At 50.6% G+C, this 17,778-nt stretch overlaps 2 protein-coding genes across 3 annotated transcripts; one reads left to right on the forward strand and one right to left on the reverse strand.

Moving 5' to 3' along the window:
* The first annotated feature begins 110 nt into the window (after positions 1–110).
* Positions 111–4,582, forward strand: MIEF2 (mitochondrial elongation factor 2). Of its 2 annotated transcripts, none has more exons than XM_040592674.1 (4): positions 111–135; positions 521–673; positions 1,155–1,332; positions 2,177–4,582. In XM_040592674.1, the coding sequence occupies exons 2-4, from the start codon at positions 527–529 to the stop codon at positions 3,193–3,195; spliced, it is 1,344 nt and encodes a 447-aa protein (XP_040448608.1). In that variant the 5' UTR covers positions 111–135; positions 521–526; the 3' UTR covers positions 3,196–4,582. The 2 variants fall into 2 exon arrangements, with proteins under 2 accessions (XP_040448608.1, XP_040448607.1); XM_040592673.1 differs by lacking the exon at positions 111–135 and adding an exon at positions 262–378.
* Positions 4,583–5,733: 1,151 nt separating this feature from the next.
* Positions 5,734–17,744, reverse strand: TOP3A (DNA topoisomerase III alpha). The gene is made up of 20 exons (XM_040593223.1): positions 17,372–17,744; positions 16,737–16,977; positions 15,520–15,579; positions 15,030–15,103; positions 14,348–14,423; positions 13,678–13,786; positions 13,231–13,374; positions 12,521–12,691; positions 12,197–12,297; positions 11,986–12,060; positions 11,786–11,868; positions 11,460–11,667; positions 11,103–11,288; positions 10,541–10,670; positions 10,015–10,128; positions 9,769–9,934; positions 9,187–9,330; positions 8,774–8,896; positions 7,763–8,481; positions 5,734–6,715 (listed from the first exon to the last, which is right to left on the reverse strand). The coding sequence occupies exons 2-20, from the start codon at positions 16,920–16,922 to the stop codon at positions 6,537–6,539; spliced, it is 3,048 nt and encodes a 1,015-aa protein (XP_040449157.1). The 5' UTR covers positions 16,923–16,977; positions 17,372–17,744; the 3' UTR covers positions 5,734–6,536.
* Positions 17,745–17,778: the final 34 nt, after the last annotated feature.

Raw genomic sequence — 17,778 nt, forward strand, 5'->3', positions numbered from 1 at the left:
CCCCGCCCCGGCGGTAATGCCCTGCGGGGGAGGGTGGAGCCAGGTTCTGTTTCCTTGTGCCGGTGGGCGGGGCCGCGCCGCGCTCCAATTGTCTGGGGCGGCGGAGCGGGGCGGGGCGGAGCGGCCGGGCAGCGGGTGAGTGCGGGGCCGGGAGCCGGCCCTGCCCTTGAGCGGCTCGGGGGCTGCCCGTGGCCTCGGCAGCGCGGGGCTCTCCGTCCCAGCCCTTCCCGGGGGCACGGGCCGCGGTACTGTCCCCCCCCCCGCGCCGCCGCTTGCCCCCCAGGCGGCTGCGGCAGGGCCGGGCGAGGAGCCGGTGATTCTTGCCCGGGGTGACCCTCGCTCCCCCGCCGCGTCCCGGCGGGAGCCTTTGCCCCGGAGGTGAAGGGGAGCGGCGGGGCGGGCTCTGTAGGGCCGGGAGAAACCCCAGTTCCCCAAAAAGCTCCCAGCCGGCGGGCTCCGCGCCCCCCGGGGCGGCTGGTCCCGGCGCCGGTGCCACCTTCTGCTGCTCTCCTCTCCGCAGGGCACCATGGCCGGGCTCGGGCGACCGCGGGGCGAGCGGCAGGCGGGCAACGGGCTGGGCAGCGTCCTCGACGTGCTGTTGGCCAACGCCAGGCTGGTGCTGGGTGTCAGCGGTGGGGCCGTGCTCGCCATCGCCACGCTGGCCGTCAAGCGGGTAAGGCTGGGGGCTCGGCGGCGGGGGGCAGCCGGCCATCCCACGGAGGGGAGCCGCTTTGGTCGCGGCCGCAGCAGGGGAAGATGCACCCAAGGCCTCACCGTGCGGCAGAGCTGGTGCTGTGAATCAGGAAGGCTGGTGCTGGGGGCATGGAGCTGCCCACTCCCACCCTGCAGGGGCACAAACAGCCCCATGCCCCGTTAGCCCAAAGCAGCACACGCTTGGGGTACAGTAACCCACCTAGAAAGGCATTTTGGGCTTAATTGACATTTGGACGCCTGGTTTCCACTTAAAAGTCTACAGGAAGAAAATATGCACCTTTGTCGTCCCATAAAATACATGTTTCAAGCAGAGGCCCCGCATGGGGCTGTATTACCCCATGTGTGTACCAGAGGGGCTGTTGTCCCCCTTAGTTCAGGGTGTGACTGGAGAAATGCCACAAAAGCAGTAAGTTGTCCACAGGGGTTTTTCTTTCCTCCAGCTGATAGACCGAGCCACCAGCCCTCGCGATGAAGGCGACCCTAAGGCTGAGCAGAAGACGCTGGAGGAGAGCTGGCAGGACTTGGCCTTGATCAAGGCAACACCAAAACCTCCCAAGAAGCAGAGAAGGGAAGACCTCAGCCAGCCTCTACTCCCTCCGGTTCAGCCACCGGCACCAGGTAAGGCTCGTGGTGTATGTGCCAGCTCCCACCGCGGTCGGGAAGATCACCTTGATGTGCTCTGGGTTGGCTGCACCGCTGCTCGTGGCGGTCTTGGAGCTCTGCGTTATTTTTAGCTGAGTGCCCCAAAAGCTGACCTGATTGAGCCTGCCCTCCTGGGAGGCTCACAAGCCACGGCCCCTTTTTAGGCAATGCCTGTGGTAACAGCACTTCTGATAACGTCCAAGGTGTCTCGGCCACCGTGGTGTGGTGGAGGCTGTCGGGGCTTTGTTGCCTCTGAAGCGGTGTCTGCTCTGTTCGTTTTCTGGGTCAGCTCTGCCTGGAGGAAGGTGTGCTCAGGAGCTGCTGCAGACAAAGGCTGCCTTGTCCGGCTGCCTACGAAGGCGGCATTTTTCCAAGTGGGAAAGCAGCCCAACTCAGTGCAGTGCAGGTCCTGAGATTCTGGGCCAGGAGCAGGATTGTTTGCAGGACTTGAGCGATGAGGCAGGCATTGGGGCGGGCTGAATCAGCCTGAGCAGTCTGTGGGGCTGAGGCTCGTAGGGACCCTGGCAGTGAGTCCCTTGCCCAGCTGCTGGTGCTTAGCCTGATTTACCCATCTGGCTGGGAGGTAAGGCTGGGCACTGTTGGGTTTTGGGGTTAGTTTGGGCTCTGCCTTGGCTGAGAATCGCTGTTAACATCAGACGACCACCTGGCAAGGTCAGTCTTGTGTCCAGAGGCGGGCTGAGAGCTGGGCGCCCAGCTCACACCTCTGCCTCAGCCGTGGCAGGAGAAGCTGCTGCTGTAGGTTGCTCAGAGCTGTGACTTCTCTCTTTCCTCTGCCCCATCGTCTGCTCTACCTCTCCAGAGACTCCTCAGGTCAAATCCATCTGCCTCACGCTGCAGGAGAAGCTCCTCTCGCACTACAGCAGCTGGCTGGCCGTGCCTGAGGTGCAGGTGTCCATCGCCCCACAGCTGGCCAGGAGCATTGGCACCCAACTGCAGAACTTCTTGTGGAGCAAGTGCCCAGAGATGCCCTTTGGCAGACTCTTCCTCAGCGGTCCTCTGCTCGATGGCCTCGGAGCTCTGGCAGCTGACCATATCCACCTCATGCTGCCAGTGGTCCTCGACACCGCGCTGTGGAGCCTTATCCCGGGAGAGGACACCGTGGTGAGGAACCCCCAGTACTGGCTGATCAAGAGGACTGATCTGGAGTATTTCCCTCGCGGGTGCAGCCCCTGGGACAGGTTCATCGTGGGCCAGTACCTCTCCTCCAATGTGCTTAATGAAACCCTCCACAAGATGCTGGTGGCCTCCATCAACTGGCCTGCCATAGGTAACCTGCTGGGGAGCGTCATCTACCCGGTCGTGGCCTCCCAGGAGCTGAGGCTGGAAGTCAAACATGATCAGGTCGAGCTGAGCATAACCCTCTTCCCAGTGGTGGAAATGGAGGGCAAGGTTCTTCTAGCTGTTCCTCCTGAAGGACTGGTGGAAAACCTCTGGCTTGAGAGCTTTTACAAGGCAGAGGTCTCAAAGGTGAAGGAGCTGGATGCAGCTGATGCTGGGGCTCGACAGCACTGCCTCCGCATCCTGAACGGCATCTGCAAGAGCCATCCTGCCCTGCACAAACTGAGCGGCAGCCCCTTGACCCATGTCATTCTTCACCTCAGTGCCACCAGTTCAGACTGGGCAGAAGAAAGCCTTGCTGACAGGTTCCAGCAGGTGCTTGAGGAGCTGGTAGGCTACCTGGAGAAAGGGGTCCTGCCTTCCTATTTCAACTGCAAAATCAACCTCTTCTGTGAGCTGTTGGAAGAGGAAATCGATGAGATGGGCTTCCTGCTTTACAGGGCCATATCGGAGCCAGAGCTCCTGCTGAGGGAGAAATGACTGGGGTGGTGAGAGCTCCCGAACACGGGGTGTTCCTCGCCCATCTGCTGCTCCTCGCTGCGAGGATTGTGATGGTTCTAGTTCAGTAGTCAGTAAGAGGCAAAGTTCTTGCACTTTAAGAGAAAAAAAATATATTTAATGTTTGAATAAAATGTGTCTGAGTGGAGGTGAGCGTTGGCATACGGAGCCTCTGGCTGGGAGGCTCTGCCAAACCCAGGGTGGGTGCAGCCCATACCTCGAGCACCTTCAGGTGAGTCCTGTCCACTGGGCATTGCGAGCCAACACAAACCATGTTTGGTCTCTGGTTCCCAGTGTCCCCTGCCTGTCCCAGCCGTCAGGTTCCCCTGTGCTCTGAGACCAGCTGGAACTGGAGAAGAGCAGTTCCTTGCTGCTGCTGTGTTCTGCAGCATGCTGGGTGGGTCCTTGCACCAGCACCCAACTGGTCTTACTGTGCCATCCCCTCAAGCCAGCCTTTGGGACAGGGTGGGAGCCTTATCCTTCTGTAGCATGTTGCCAATCTGAAATAAAGCCCCAGCGATGACCTGGGTGGTTGTCTGGGCACTTGAAGGTACAGCCATAGCAAGCGGGGCTGGGGGTTTATTCTTTGGAAACCCTTTCAGCTGCCAAAAGGGGCGAGCTGAGCCCTACCTCTTCATTCTGCCAGTATTGGCTCTGCCCCGAGGAAGGGGCGTGCTTCCAGCACGGACCTGGGGCTTCGTGGCCCTTGTCCCACACCGTGTTTTGCTGGAAGATGTCCTGAAAAAGATGGAGGCAGGAAGAGAGCTGCTGACTCCTGGGAGGCTCCTGGAATTGGTCCCTTAGTGGAGGCTGCAGCAGTGCTGTGTGTCCCCTCCCCGGTAGGTAGGTTGCTGCCAGCATCCATCTGGGGGTACTCGCTGCTCTGCAGTGTCCTCTTCCAGTCTGTCCAGTGACCTTTTCACACATGTATTGCTGCTGTCTTGAGGTCCTGTCCTGGAGCTCCAGGGTATGGGGCAGGAAAGTAGGACAGAAACGATGCTCTGAGCAGAGCACTTGCAAGAACTGAAACTGTTTATGCTTTTTATTAAGAAGGTATGTTTTGTTTGGGTATTTTGTTTTGTTTTTTTCCTTTGAGTGGCTGCTAGTAAGCTTTGGTTCTGGCCGTAGCCCCAGGGAGATGAAATGTATTCATGTATTTAATGGGAAGAGCTAGGTTTGCACAGTGGTGGAGGTGGAGAAGTCCTGTGGACTTCAATGTGAGCAGCTGTTGCGGTTTACTTTACTTTACAGCTATCATCTTGTTTATGGGAGGAAAAAACACATTGCTTTTCTTCCCAGTCTGAGGATTACTTTGTTCCTCCAAACCACTTCCGAGGTGTTAGTGATGAGAATAAACCTTCCCTGTGTATATTGGTTCTCTTGTGTCACCTCTGTTTTGTTTGCTTTCCTGTGATCAGGCTGAAGCGATCCCCCAGCTGTGCTGGCATGCCCGAGAACCACCCAGCACTGCCCAGGGCATCCCCCGCTCTGCGTGGAGAGCTTGGTGGCAGTCAGACCCCATCCCGCAAGGCCTTCCTCCTTTTCCAGACCGCTACGGCTGCAGAGTGCCTGGCTGCAGTACGTGAGCTGTTGGGACACTGAGCTTGTGCCGCTGACCCAGTGGCTGTAACCAGCTGCCTGAATGCTGACCAGGGTTAGACCAGTAAAGCTGGTAACAGCTGATGCCATCAGCAATGCTTAACGTGATGCCTGTATGCTACACAACTGCATTCTCCTGCTGTTGCCGTTCAGAGGCTGCTGCCCGGGCTTTTGCCAGCTCAGTGATTGCATTACAAAGCCTCATAATCCTGTTATTTTAGCCTGTAGGGCTGTATTTTTAGGCCACAGCTGTTAATCGTGGGAGTGAGGGGTACAGGGAAATGCAATCCGAGCTCTCCTGACCTCACTCCATAGATTTAGGCCTGATGGCAACTGTCTGCTGCAGAATTAAAGGCTCTCTCATGCAGACCTTAAAGCGAACGGGTGCTGCTGTGGTCTCCTTTGCTTCAAGCTAGCCTCTATAGAATGTGCTTCAGGCTCCTGCCCACCCTGGCTCCATCTGCTGCATGTCACCTCAGTACTGACCCAGGGAACTGCTCTGTGCCCAGAAGTAGGGTCCCAAGCATCAGAGGCCCCAGGGAAAAACTGAATGCTGTCCCCTGGCAGCAGAGGACACAGGAATCTTGTGGGTCTACTTTCTTTGATGTACAGAGGAAGCTCCAACAGAGAGGGAGGAGGTAGCCTGGCTTCCCAGGGAGTTGTCTAAACGAAGCGCAGGAAAACAGAACCTCTGTTCAGTTCAGCCAGCTGGCTGGCTGTCTCTGGGCAGCAGTGCTACAGCAGATGCAGCTGAGGAGATAAAACCACTTTCCCTACTCCTCTGCAGCTCACTTCTAAATAACTGCAGGGAGTTTCTGCCAAGAAAGCTTCCATATTGTTTGAATGAGTGAGTGGAAAGAGCAAGATTTAGGTGAATGCTTTTACAGTAATAGCCTAACTATTTTAAGTAAGAAGAAATAATACGGCAAGGTTAAGATGTTTCATTATTATTAAAATAATCTTTTAATAAGAAGCTTAATAGTTTGACAAAAGTAACTTGCATTAGCTAGCAGCATCACAGAGGCATGTCTCAAGTTTTGAGGAATTGCTTGGTTTCAAATTCAGGAACTGTCTGAAGTGAATGCTCTTCCTCAGCACTGCAGCTGAGCTTCCTTGTCAGGGCAAGCACCAGACCCAGCTGCTCTGCACTGGCCCTCTTCCACAGGCAGGGACAACCAAGGCAAGGGGTAGACACTGTGACCAAAAAGAAAGGGGAATGTTGCTCAGGTAATGTTAACTTAGAAAAGAACTTAAAATGAAATTCCACACTGTGGAAAGCCAGGGACTGAGAAGTGCTCAGCAGTGCTGGTGTCTGTCCTTGTGGTGACGATCCAGTTCTGCCTCGCGTAGAAAGGCTGTGTACAGCCACCGCCGTGGCGGGAGCTGCAGGTGGACTAGATCCAGTGCTGTTTTCTCTGTAGGTTCAGTTTCCAAATGCTTCCTTGCAATGTTCAGACTATCCCAACTTGCTCAGCAGAAGAGCAACTGAAAACAAAGGCTAACGGGTAGTGGGGCCACCTTTCAAAGCTGGTTGAATCCTTGCTGCCCTGGCACGTAATCGTGTGTGAGGGTGGTACCCCTTGGCAGGAGCAGCCTGCAACCAGCCCTTCCAGAAAGCACTGGACAGACTTGTTTCTAGACCCCAGTTCCTGTCAGCAGGAGTTGCTCCTGTAGCAGCTCACAGCCCTGGACCTTTCAGGCTCTCAAGAGATGTCCATCCAGGCTCAGTGGTTTTGAGGGCAGGTTTTTCTAGTGTGGCCAGGCTGGTGGCAAATGCTACAGGTCCGTGGTTTCTTGGCAGTGGCTCCTGAGGAGAAACTGTTTGGTCTCTTGGCTTTACTTCCCAGCTCTCTTGAGTATTCACTGCTGCCAGAGTGGTTCAAAGAGGCATCTCCAAAAGGGCCTAAAGAGAAACAACTTGTGTGTAAGTATCTTTGAAAATATAAGTGGGTGAAAAATGGAAGATAAATTCAAAATGGCAGATCAAGGATTTTACTATCCCACCCTCTAAGATTATTCCTGAAGTTACACCAGCTTCAGATTTGTCTAAACAGTTAAATCTCACCCATCTGTCTTGCAGCATTAGAGAAAAGTGGGAACGGAACAGGGGAAACTGATCTGCCTGGTTGCATGCTCTGGTCTGCAGCTGAAGCAGAAACAACAAAATATGCCAGAGGAAAACTTGGGTTTTATGTAGTTTCGAAAACTTGATTCTACCCTTTCAGGCTCAAATGTCTGAGGGGGAGGCAGTGTTGAAAATCTCTCTCAGACCACATCTCCACCTCTGTGCTTTGCTTACTGTCCTTTTGTGTCAGAGCTCTTTCTTTCACATCCTTATTTTGTGATTATTTATTTTTTAATGGGTACTTTTTTTCAGCATTTTTCCACAGCAGCCACACTCAGTTTCTCAGCTCTAATCAGAAAGACTTGGCCTTTCACTGCATTCCTGAACCTAGGGCAGAGGGAGTAGCACCGTTTCCTTGGCATGACAGAATGCAGTTTAAGATCTCCAGAAGTGGTGCTACCGCTTCAACTCTGTACCAAGTCAGTGCTTGGCTTTGTGAGAGCTGTTACTCTAATTTGGGAGGACAAACTCCCAAAGAGACTGTTGGAAAGAGTGCTGGGCTTCACCCAAGTAGTCATGGACAGACACTTGAGCTTTACTGCACATGGAAGCAAAGCATCCTACTCGGAGCTCAGCAGATGTGTGCTATGAGGACATATCCTGCTAACACTTGGAAAGGTAAGCCAGACTCAGTTGTTACAAGCAACATTTGAAGTGCTATAATGCTGCTGACAGATGTTCTAAGACAAAAGAAGTCTGTTAAATATATGAGTTGTTACAAGAGCTCTCACACCGTGGAAGCATTCCACATGTGTGAAAAGTGTGTTCAGTTTAGCTTCAAGAACAGCCTCCAACCCTTGTGTCTCACCCCAAGCCCAGTCTTACCTGGTGCCACATTTTCATCTGCCCACTGGAAGAAGCCACACTGCTGCTCTCGGGGTTTAGAGCAGGTGTGGAACTGCCGTCCTTTGTTGGGCCCATCCTTTTGGACCGTGCGTGTAACGGCTGGCTGGTTGCACTTGCAGACTGCGCCGCCTCCTGAATTGGAGCTGTTGCTTCCAAAGAGTTCTGGGCCTCTCCTTCCTCCTGGGCGCTGAAATCCTGCTGGGTCCCTTCCTGCAAAGGGCTGGGACAGTGCAGAGCCCTGTGGAGCCATGTTACTTCTGTCCTCTGACTGCTGATCAGCCCAGAGAAAAAAGTTGCAGGTACCGGCATTGCATTTGTAAAACTGCCTGCCTTGATTGGGCCCTTCTTTGCGCACAGTTAACAGCAGGGCTTCGTTCCCACAGTTGCACACCACTGCGTTGTTCCCATCATCTGGAGCAGGCCTGGGTGTTCTCGTTGAGCTCAAGGAGAATAGATGTCCCGGTGCTGGGTTTGTGGTCCCCCGCATATGCCTGGTTTCACCACTACCTCTGTGAAAGGAGTTGTTGACCTGCAAGTGATTAGCTTGCTGGCTGGCTGATGATGTGGATTGGGACGACCTGTGTAAATACTTCAGGTCCAAGAGCTCTTTTAGCATGTCGTCACAGCCTCCAATGCAACCAACAAACTCCAGGGGCATAGTGGGTGGAACACTGCCTCTCTTAAATTTAAACTTCAGTCTAAAAGGAAAGGAAGAATAAAAGTATCCCAGTTTATATAACTTCTCATCATCAGACCTTGATTTGGAGTTGCATTTTTATGTTTGGTTGTTTTTTTAAATTCTGCTATACTTACACCGTTTTCCCCAACCCCTCTTCTTTCTATCCCCAAGCCATGAGTGCTGCTCCAGCTTTCCAAGACTGGAATGGAAAATGGTTGCCCAGCCTAACCCATGGACATCTCCAACCCTGAAGGCTAACACACAGTGTCTGAAGAGCTGCATTTCCCCAAAGGACAACTGGTAGGACCTACTTGTGAACTGGATGTGGATTACACACAGCACAGATGCTCTCATCCCTGGCCACGTCCAGCACGAAATCAGGAAACCAGACGGCAGTTTTACAAGCTGGGTAGCCCATACAGCTCAGATAGAACCTGCCATGGGGCAAAAGCACCGGATGAGGAAGAGGCAAAGTCAAGACAGTCAGTGATCTGTTCTGCCGTCTTCTCAGCCATCAGAAATTGTCAAACCAACAATTTTTAAGGGCAAATATGTACTTGAGAGAGAGGTTCAGCTGAGTCCACACACCTTATGTAGCCGGTGGAGTCAGCTAACTGCAGCCCAAGTTCTCATGCTTGCTGCAGAGGCGAGGTAAACTAAAAATGCCTAGAAACACACAAACCAGCAGAGAAGGCTATTTTTTACAACAGGGAAGATCACCAACCCGCCATTCTTCCTGGTCTTCAGGACCATGTCATTGTTGCACTGTGGACACTTCCGAACAGAAAAGGGCGTTGCTGGGTAGACCTCCTCTTGCTCTGCAATTTCTGTGGCTTCTCCAAAATACTGAGCCAGGGCCTGGTCCAACCTATGAAGAAACAAGCAGAGCATCCTGTGTGTCTCATCTGCAGTGATCAGGTAGGGCAGTGAATTAGTGCCTGCTGCTCTCTACACAGCCCCTCTGAGCTTCTGCACAAGTATGTTGATTCAGTACCATGTCTCTGGATCAGGCTAGGTGTGGGTTCAACGTGAAAGGAGGCAGTGCATGCTGCCGTCTCCTTCAGTCAGCTCTGGATTTAATCTTAAGGATTTAAACCAAGATGAGCAGTTAGTTGGCACCAACCCATAACTTGTTGTGTTATGTGCCAGGCTGCGAGTCATCCCTTCCCATGAAGTGCCTACACACGCTGGGCAGAGCTCCAGGGAAAGAGTGTGACAGGATCCCACTCCAGGCTGAACCTCAGATGAGAAGCTAGTACCTCCCAGAGCAGCAAAGCAAATAGAAGAGGGCAAAGGCAGGGCTCACTTGTTGGCTCTAGCCACAGCTTCGATGAAGACTTGCTTGTACTTTTGGAGCTGCTGCTGCAACACTGCATATTTGTCTTTCTTCCCCTCACAGATCAGTTTCAGATCAGCCTCCAGCTCAGCTCGAAGGTCAGGCTTGGACATCTCGTAGCCCATGGAATCATAGCCTGAGGAACATAGTGCATGGTAAGTGAAACGAAGGAGCAGGTAAGGACCTTGCCATCTTCCTTGTGGGCACTGCCCTTACCTTCAACCAGCCCCATGCCCAGGTGGCCTGGGAGGAATCGCTGATCTGCTGTAAGGCCCACATACATCCGCGTCTTAATTGTCTCAATGTGCTCGGCATGAGTGGCATCCGTCCCTGAAAGCAGACAGGTTATTTAGTCGAATTAGGTGCCAAGAAGTGATTTCCCCTGTGCCTAGGGAAGAGTGCAAGGCGGTAAAGGGACAAGGAGACAACTTGAGGAGCAGCACTGCCCTCATGTCTCCCACTGGCACTGAGGCCAACAAGGTGCTGGCAGGCACACCACAGATCCTAAACTGCATGTCTCCCTAGATACTGGAGACACTGCAGACTCCTCAGGATCTCCGGACCTTGCCTACAGGCCTCTACTAACCCTTTGTTCTGTGCATTTAAGTGATTTTTTTTTACCTGAAGTGACATTTAGAGCATTCCCTGCTCTTGAGTGTGGGACAGAACTGGTGTAAAAGAAACTGAGAAGCTTATGAACAAAGCTCTCCCAAAAGCAAGAGGCCACACTGCCAATACTGACCAATGCCATGTTTCTCCATGAGAGCAATGAGATCCGCTTCTGTAAGGAGCAATGGAGGGCTGGTTTCCCCATCCACCATCTCCACTGTAGTAGGCTGAAAGCGAGACCCTTTCTGATACAGTGGGATAACCTGAAGGGAAGGAGAATCTCTTTGAAACTGCCTTCTAGTTCATTCACTGAAGACAAAGTGTCACACTAACGACAGGCCCATGCAGTAACAGAGCAGCACCCTGTTCTGGAGGAGATCCAGTCCCAGGATCCTTGGGATTAGCTAGTAATGAGCTCCCAGACCACGGAACAGAAATTTCAGCTCCTAGTGAGTAAAGCCAACCCCACAGCCCTGTTATGGTCTCTGCTTTGGTATCAGAAGGGGAAGAATCTATCCAAGGCTGGCACAATAAAGCTGCACAGGTTTTTAGCAGAGATGGCTCTGAATGAAACAGCCAGTGGGCCAGAAATTGTCAAAGGACCTTCTGTACAGGGGTCTGAAGCTGGCAGTGAAGTTCTGTTTCAAACTCCAGGTATTTTAGCCTCTCCTATCTATGTTATTCAAGTGTATTACCTTATCACTCCACTTCTCATAAGGATAGACTTCCAGATAATTTCGGGCCAGGATCATTAGTCCTTGAGCAATGAATCGCTCATTAGCAATGTCGATCTCCACAGTTGTTTCCTGTCCTTTGGCATCTTCAGAGCAACAAGCCAAAAAATGGCGCACAATAAATTCATATAGTCTCTGCTCATTGCCCTAATATCAAACAGTAAAAAAGAGTCAGTGTCCTCCTGTGTTAATGATATCAAGAAATATTAGTGAGATCTCAGATGAGTATACCGTGTAATGACCATACTATTAAGACTTCTATCTTTATTTATCAAGAAATACAAACCATGCAGTTACCTCTGCCTTCATTAAACTCACCTGCAGGTTAGCAGTGTATTTTGTAGGGTGGATGGGAGGGTGAGCCTGATCCGATTTGTTTCCACTCCGAGGGGTTGGCCCACCCTGATCCAAAATCCTCTGTGCAAATGCTCCCCAGTTTGGGTCCTGTATCTGCTCTTGTACTAAAGCAGAGAGGTTCAGCTCCTTGGGGAAAATGTTGGTCTCAGTTCGGGGGTAGCTAATGAATCTTAAGAAAGACAGAAGAGCACTTTAAGAGCTGTGCTCCAAGATGCTTCCCATTTTGAACTAAAGGCACTTTACTCTTGAAAGAATTGAGTTTACCAAGCCAAGTCTTGCTTTCTTACCCTTGAGTATAGAGTACTTCTGCTATTCTCATGGTTTCCTTTGCATTTATTTTCAGTTTGCGGGAAGCCAACTTCTCAAGTTCCTGTGTTGAGAGAAGCCAGGGAAAAAAGAAAGTATTTGTGCGTAATTCAGAGTGGTGAGTAAAATATCTGTTCAAAGTTTCTTTCAGATAAGTCCTTCTAGCATAGTTCAAACGTACCACAGTGTCCAGGGGCAGGGGCCTCCATTTGCTTTTTGGCTTGCTCCCAACCTCAACAACAGTTGCTACTGGATCCTAAATGCAGAGTAAGCAAAATGCAAAATCTCCTTTAAGAGTTTATGTAAACTGTTCTTGAAACATCTTGAGCAAGACAGATGCAGGAGATGTTTGGCTGATACTGGATTATGTAACTATTCACAAGCTTTCCTACCTCCATACACATGTGGTAAAGGACCAGGCATGCTGTGTGATTGAAGAGCCGGTTCCTCTTCCAGTTGAAGACCACGTTGCCGTCTTCATGATCATGTGTCACTGTGTTGAACAACAGATCTCAGTGATAAAGTAGTAATACAGTGGAAATATAGCAGAGTCAGTGGGGCCACACTGTTGGGAAACCTTTAATTCCTGCTTAGTGGTCAAAGCAAAGGAAGACGAAAACACCTCTGCAGCATTGTTTGTTGCCCCGATGTTTTCCCTTTCTATGCACATCAAGCCCTTCAAGATGGAGCGCAGGACTCGTTTTCCCCAAGCATACCTTTTATTTTATAGAAGGCTTCAGGAACAAAGGCCTGGATGGCTTTAAAGCGTTCAACTACAAACCCCAGTGTTGGGAACTGGCAGCTACCATAGCTGATCAGCTGATCTGCTAAAATATTGGGAAAGATCTTCCGGAGCCTCAGTGTTTGGAATCTGGTGAAGGCAGCGCCTAAGAAAACAAAATGGGCACTAGAACTGAATACAATAACACTGAACAATAAACACAACGCTTCAGATGGTTCTTTTTAGCATTCTGAGTGTTGATTTTACTCTTAAGTTTAATACTCGGTTGCAGAAACTTGTCAGTGCTGCATGAGATATAAACCCAATATTTGCTTCAAATAGCACATTTCCAGTAAAACATGAAATGTGATTTAGTTGCATCTGATCTAAAAATCCGATTTATGACACTACAGAGGACATTCCTGTCTTGTGTGGAGGATACAGAAACAGATGATTTCTAAACACCCCTTGCTGAGCTTTAACAATGTGCATTCATTGTGGTTAGGCGAGAAGCGAGGAAGAGCCTGATGGATGGCTATCTCATTTGTACAGCAGTCTAAGGGAGTATTTATAGACAGTAAGCTATACACTGAGAACAAAGCTGTCCCCTGCCTACCACACTCTTCCTCACTTCCTTTTAGGAGAGGAGTATGCAGCAGCTCAGGCTTGGCAGCCTGCTGTTACCCCCAGCACGTGTTTACATACCTATCCTGAGGTCCAGCTCCTGCCTGACGTCAACAGCATCACTTGTTTTTTGATCTGGTTGGGTGAGGTTCTCGCAGGCTGTTCTGACGGCATGCAGTGTAATCTCTGAAAAACGGGCTCGGAAAACCTGGAGGTTTGGCTTTACTGTCAGATGCACACAAAAAACCCACAAAAAATCAAAGAGCAACTCAAACACCAATGGAAAGGAATAATTAATAAATAGCTATCTTCAAAAGAGCATGCTGTCAACCTATTCTGTAGCTTTCCAATAGCTGAATATACTTCTGGTCTATCAGAGCCACGTATTTATCAGAACTATATTAAATATATTTAACCTGGACACAGTAAGATTGAGAGTTTGCCTCTGTTAAGAGACCTCTGAGCAGTGATACCTGTTAAATCAGTACTTTAATGGAACTCAGGGTGATGAATATGATGTCTACGCACCAGCTTTGCAAACATGAATTATCTCAAAGCCGATGTTCTCTCCTTCTCGATCGCAGTCAGTCCAGATCACCAGAGCTTGGCACTGCTGGATTTCTCGTTCAAGGGTTCTCTGAGATGAGAAAACAATGCAGAGTGAGACACACCAGGCCACTCTGTCATTTAATTTTAGAATGACTCACTAATTGAACATGAAATGCAACGTGTATCCATAGAGATAGATTGTTGCAATAACATTTTGTAATTGTGTGTCTCATGAGATTAGGCAGCTTTCAGAAGAATTGAGTCATTTATTTGTGTACATATGAGTACATCTAACTCTGCAAAAAAGCATGACTTGGATTGGATTGCACCACAATCTGTTTTCTGAAAGTGTCGGGTTTTTGTAAAATTGAGATGCAATTAGCAATTCCACCTTGTTGAAAAAAAAAAACATTTCTACTTTTAGCAAAGTAGTTGTTCCTTTACCGTGCTAATTTTACATGAGCAGGAGACTTTCAATGTCACAAATGAACAGCATATGTAGACCTAGGAAACGCAGGAGGAATTTGCTAAACTCTAGAAACTCAGATGTTAAGGACAAAGGTACAGTTGTCCTTCTGTCTGAGACAATATTTGTAGAACTAACCTGTGAACTCAAGTGTTTCAGGAAGACTCTTCAAAAACAACATACCTTGATAGCCATGTAATTTTCAGGGCAATACTTCTCGATTTCAGCATCAAAAAGAGCTAAAGGGTTGCAGCCATACCTGGTAAACAGAGGATGAACAGTGTGAATAACAAAAGCGAAAACATACGTTGTGAGACACTAACTGGTGCTGTCTTGTGAGGAAGTGCTGTTCAAGTACTGGAATTCATAATGTTTTATTACAGGTCTCGTCTTAGTCAACTCAGGATTCACATCAAATGCTGAGTTACACTTAAAAGCAACAGAACCAAAACGCAACCAGAGAAAACAGCAGATCTGCAAGGCCACCCTGAACAAGCAACTTCTCTTATTCCAAGCACGGAGAACAAATGGGAGGGAAGCTAGAGAAAGCACCTCATATCCCAGGACAACTCCTGGTTAAACAAAGAACACAAGAACATCAATCAAGTTTTGGAATCAGTTTAATTCCTTGCATCTGCCTTAATGTATTTTAACCAGTATTATGACCTTGGGGTTTTCTAGTGCTCTGAAGACAGTAATTTGAAACAGTATTTTAGCTATTCAGTGTAAAATTTGGTACTCATCACGCTGCTCTGCAAGTGATGTCAGAGACCCTATGCTTCGAACTCGCGGTGCCCCCCTCATCTTAGGGCTGAAAGCGGAAGATGACAGCCCTCCTTCCTGTGAGGGGGTAGTAAGTACTAACCATTTGCGAAATGGCATCTTAAAATCATGAGCCAGTAAGTGTCCCGACACAGATGTCATCACCATAGTAACGTTCTACAAGAGACAGAGCAAGGTAATTAGTGCCTATCATTTGCTAAAAACTGCCCACAGCCCCAAGATCTTCATGCAGTTCTCAATTTACACCACCAGTGACACCTTCCTCCTGCTAATGCATCGTAACAAGCTCTTCTCTCTACTGACAGCTAAATCTATGGCCTTATCCTCAATTTTTGTAGGAGGTACCCTGTTCTAAATAGCAACATATTTTTGACGAATTTGACAAATTTTGACATTTGAACCCAGAATATTCAAAGACTTAAAGCAACAAAACAGGTCAGTGGTTGACCCAAGAAAAGAACATCTGACTTCCCTGTCACTGGATATGTGTTTCGTAACTTCTGACAAATGGCTTTTAATAATTAGTATTTTGCATGTCTCTAATCCAGCAGTAGAATGAAAGAAAACTCTACCTGGCCAAACATCTGGTAGTCATATTCGTAGATCTTGTTGAACTTGGAAAACCCTTCTCGCTAGAAGGAAAAGAACAATTGCTGAGTTTCTGGCTTCTAACAGAAACCAAATGCATTTCACCTCACTTTATACACGCTTTTATGACAGAGCACAGAGAAGTGTGGGGCAAGTGAAAACCAGGTACTGTAGCTAATGGAAATTACAGCAGGATGAATGGAAATTGCCTGTATTGTTTATGGAGACATTGAAGTGGCACTTTACAACGTAAGAGTATTTTAAACTTGTCTGAAGGGGATGCCAGGGTTAACTCCCCATGGATAGCAACAACATTGAAGAACAGATTTGTTTTCATGGGGTTGGCCAGTTACAGTCCCAATAAACAAATGTCCTGCTCCAAATGACAATTAGTGTGCCCGCTCCAGGTCCCCAAGACTACGTTCCACATAACTGAGATTTGTGGAAATTTCTAGATTGCATATTTGCTGCTTTTACTGCAGAAGCAGGATGATACCTTCCTTGACTGGGACTGTCAGCAGTCAGGTTCTCAGTAACACCTTTCATTCAAATACAATTCTGGTCTAGAAGCATCTTCGAGCTCCTTAGCTTGGAAATACCAAGTAATTATGCAAACTGTTAAAGGTCACCCAAAAAAGCAAGAGATCTTCGAACTCCTCTTCTCCAAACCACAGACCATCTTGGCTTTATTATGTGAACTTCAGTAAACCTCTGACACTTGCTGATGCTGCAGAAGCAGTGCTTTTTGACTGGGAGATACACGCCAACAGATGGTTTCAGTTCCCAAAGCCTTCTGCATACACTGCAAATCTAGGAATGACACTGGGAGCCCTCACGGTGGAGTCCAGCAGAAGTGCAGCCGGGGAGCTGAATTCCAACAGGAATTAAGTCACAAGGAAAAAGGGGTCCAAGATTCTCAAATACATTTGGGCAAGTGGTGTTTGTCCACGAAAAAAAGCCATTCCTGTACCCTTAAGCAGACAGAAGTGGCCAGAGACAAAAACAGTGCGAGATGTTGCACAGGCCGATGTGAGATGCCCGTGCCAAGCACTGCCGAGTGTGCTGGTGTGGCCATACAAGACACAGACTACACCCAAGACCTGGACTATGCTGCACAGTGACCCTGGTGACCCTCTGCAGCCAGCTGAGCCGGACCTGTATGCCTATCAGGAACTTGTAAGGAGATGCGGTGCATTCCTACCCGTCGCATTCTGCTGTTGGAGAGCAGATCTGCAATCCCTCGGGCAGCATCATTCTTCTCAGCCACACACAGGACCTTCCGGATCCTCTGCAAAGCCATATCATCTGCAGCCCGGGAGTAGAGACGCCAGGGCTGCAGCAGCATCCTGACCCTGCAGCTAGCGAAGAGCCTGGCTTGATAGTTCATTACAAGGGATGGTGACAGCTCCCGCGGAGCCAGGGCATGCTGCTGGGGCCGGATCCTGCCGGGGGTGCAAAGCGATCGCTGAATGTCCCGCAGGACCCTGATCTGAGTTTAACCGTTGACCGCGGGAGGCCCCTGGGCACCCTCTGCCCGGCTGCCCCAGCGCCATTCGCAGTGCAGCCCCCTCAGAGCGGCAGGAGCTAGAGGCGGCTTCTCCCCCCGCCAGAAACCCCCACCCCCCGACAAAAACCCCCACCCGGCGGGTGCTGCCCGACCGCCCCGCTGGGCCCTTCCCTCAGGCCGCAGGGCAGCCTCCCGCCGGCCGCTGCCGGGCTCCCCCTCGCCCGGGGCAGCCCCATCCCCCCCGGCAGGGCTCTCCCTCGCCCCGTACCCCCCAGAAGGGCTTTCCCTTGCCCCGTCCCGTCCCCCCCGGCAGGGCTCTCCTCACCCACCGCCCTCACTCCTACGCTCGCTCTGTCGCAAAGCGGCGGGACGCGGCGCGCTTTCCTTCACTGTTACGTCCTGCCATAAAGCGCCACCGTGGCGGGAGAGAACTACCGCTCCCAAGGCGCCGCTCGGCAGCGCCCCCCCGCCGGCCCGCCACCATTTGCCATTGGCCCCCGCCGCCGGGCTCGCCCCGGGTTAGGTAACGTCAGGGGATGGGAATGGTTAAAAATAAACCCAAAACAACCTCAGAGGGCTGACAGGAGGTGACGGCTTCGCTTCCGGGTGTCGGGGTGAGAGGTCGTGGCGTCATGTGACCCCAAGATGGCTGCGGGGCTGCGGCGTCCGTGAGGGAGGCGGCTGAGCGGGGCCCGGTGGGCAGCGGGGCCATGGCGGCGGCGTGAGGCGGCGGCGT

Source organism: Falco naumanni, chromosome 4 (assembly GCF_017639655.2).
Source record: "Falco naumanni isolate bFalNau1 chromosome 4, bFalNau1.pat, whole genome shotgun sequence".
Classification (NCBI taxonomy): Eukaryota; Metazoa; Chordata; class Aves; order Falconiformes; family Falconidae; genus Falco; species Falco naumanni.

Coding starts and splice junctions, on each gene's coding strand:
- MIEF2 (XM_040592674.1), top strand. CDS start 527: ATGGCCGGGCTCGGGCGACCGCGGGGCGAGCGGCAGGCGGGCAACGGG. Junction 674..1,154: donor CCACGCTGGCCGTCAAGCGG/GTAAGGCTGGGG, acceptor TCTTTCCTCCAG/CTGATAGACCGAGCCACCAG. Junction 1,333..2,176: donor GGTTCAGCCACCGGCACCAG/GTAAGGCTCGTG, acceptor CTACCTCTCCAG/AGACTCCTCAGGTCAAATCC.
- TOP3A (XM_040593223.1), bottom strand. CDS start 16,922: ATGAACTATCAAGCCAGGCTCTTCGCTAGCTGCAGGGTCAGGATGCTG. Junction 12,692..13,230: donor GGAGCTGGACCTCAGGATAG/GTATGTAAACAC, acceptor TTGTTTTCTTAG/GCGCTGCCTTCACCAGATTC. Junction 10,129..10,540: donor CATGGAGAAACATGGCATTG/GTCAGTATTGGC, acceptor GTCTGCTTTCAG/GGACGGATGCCACTCATGCC.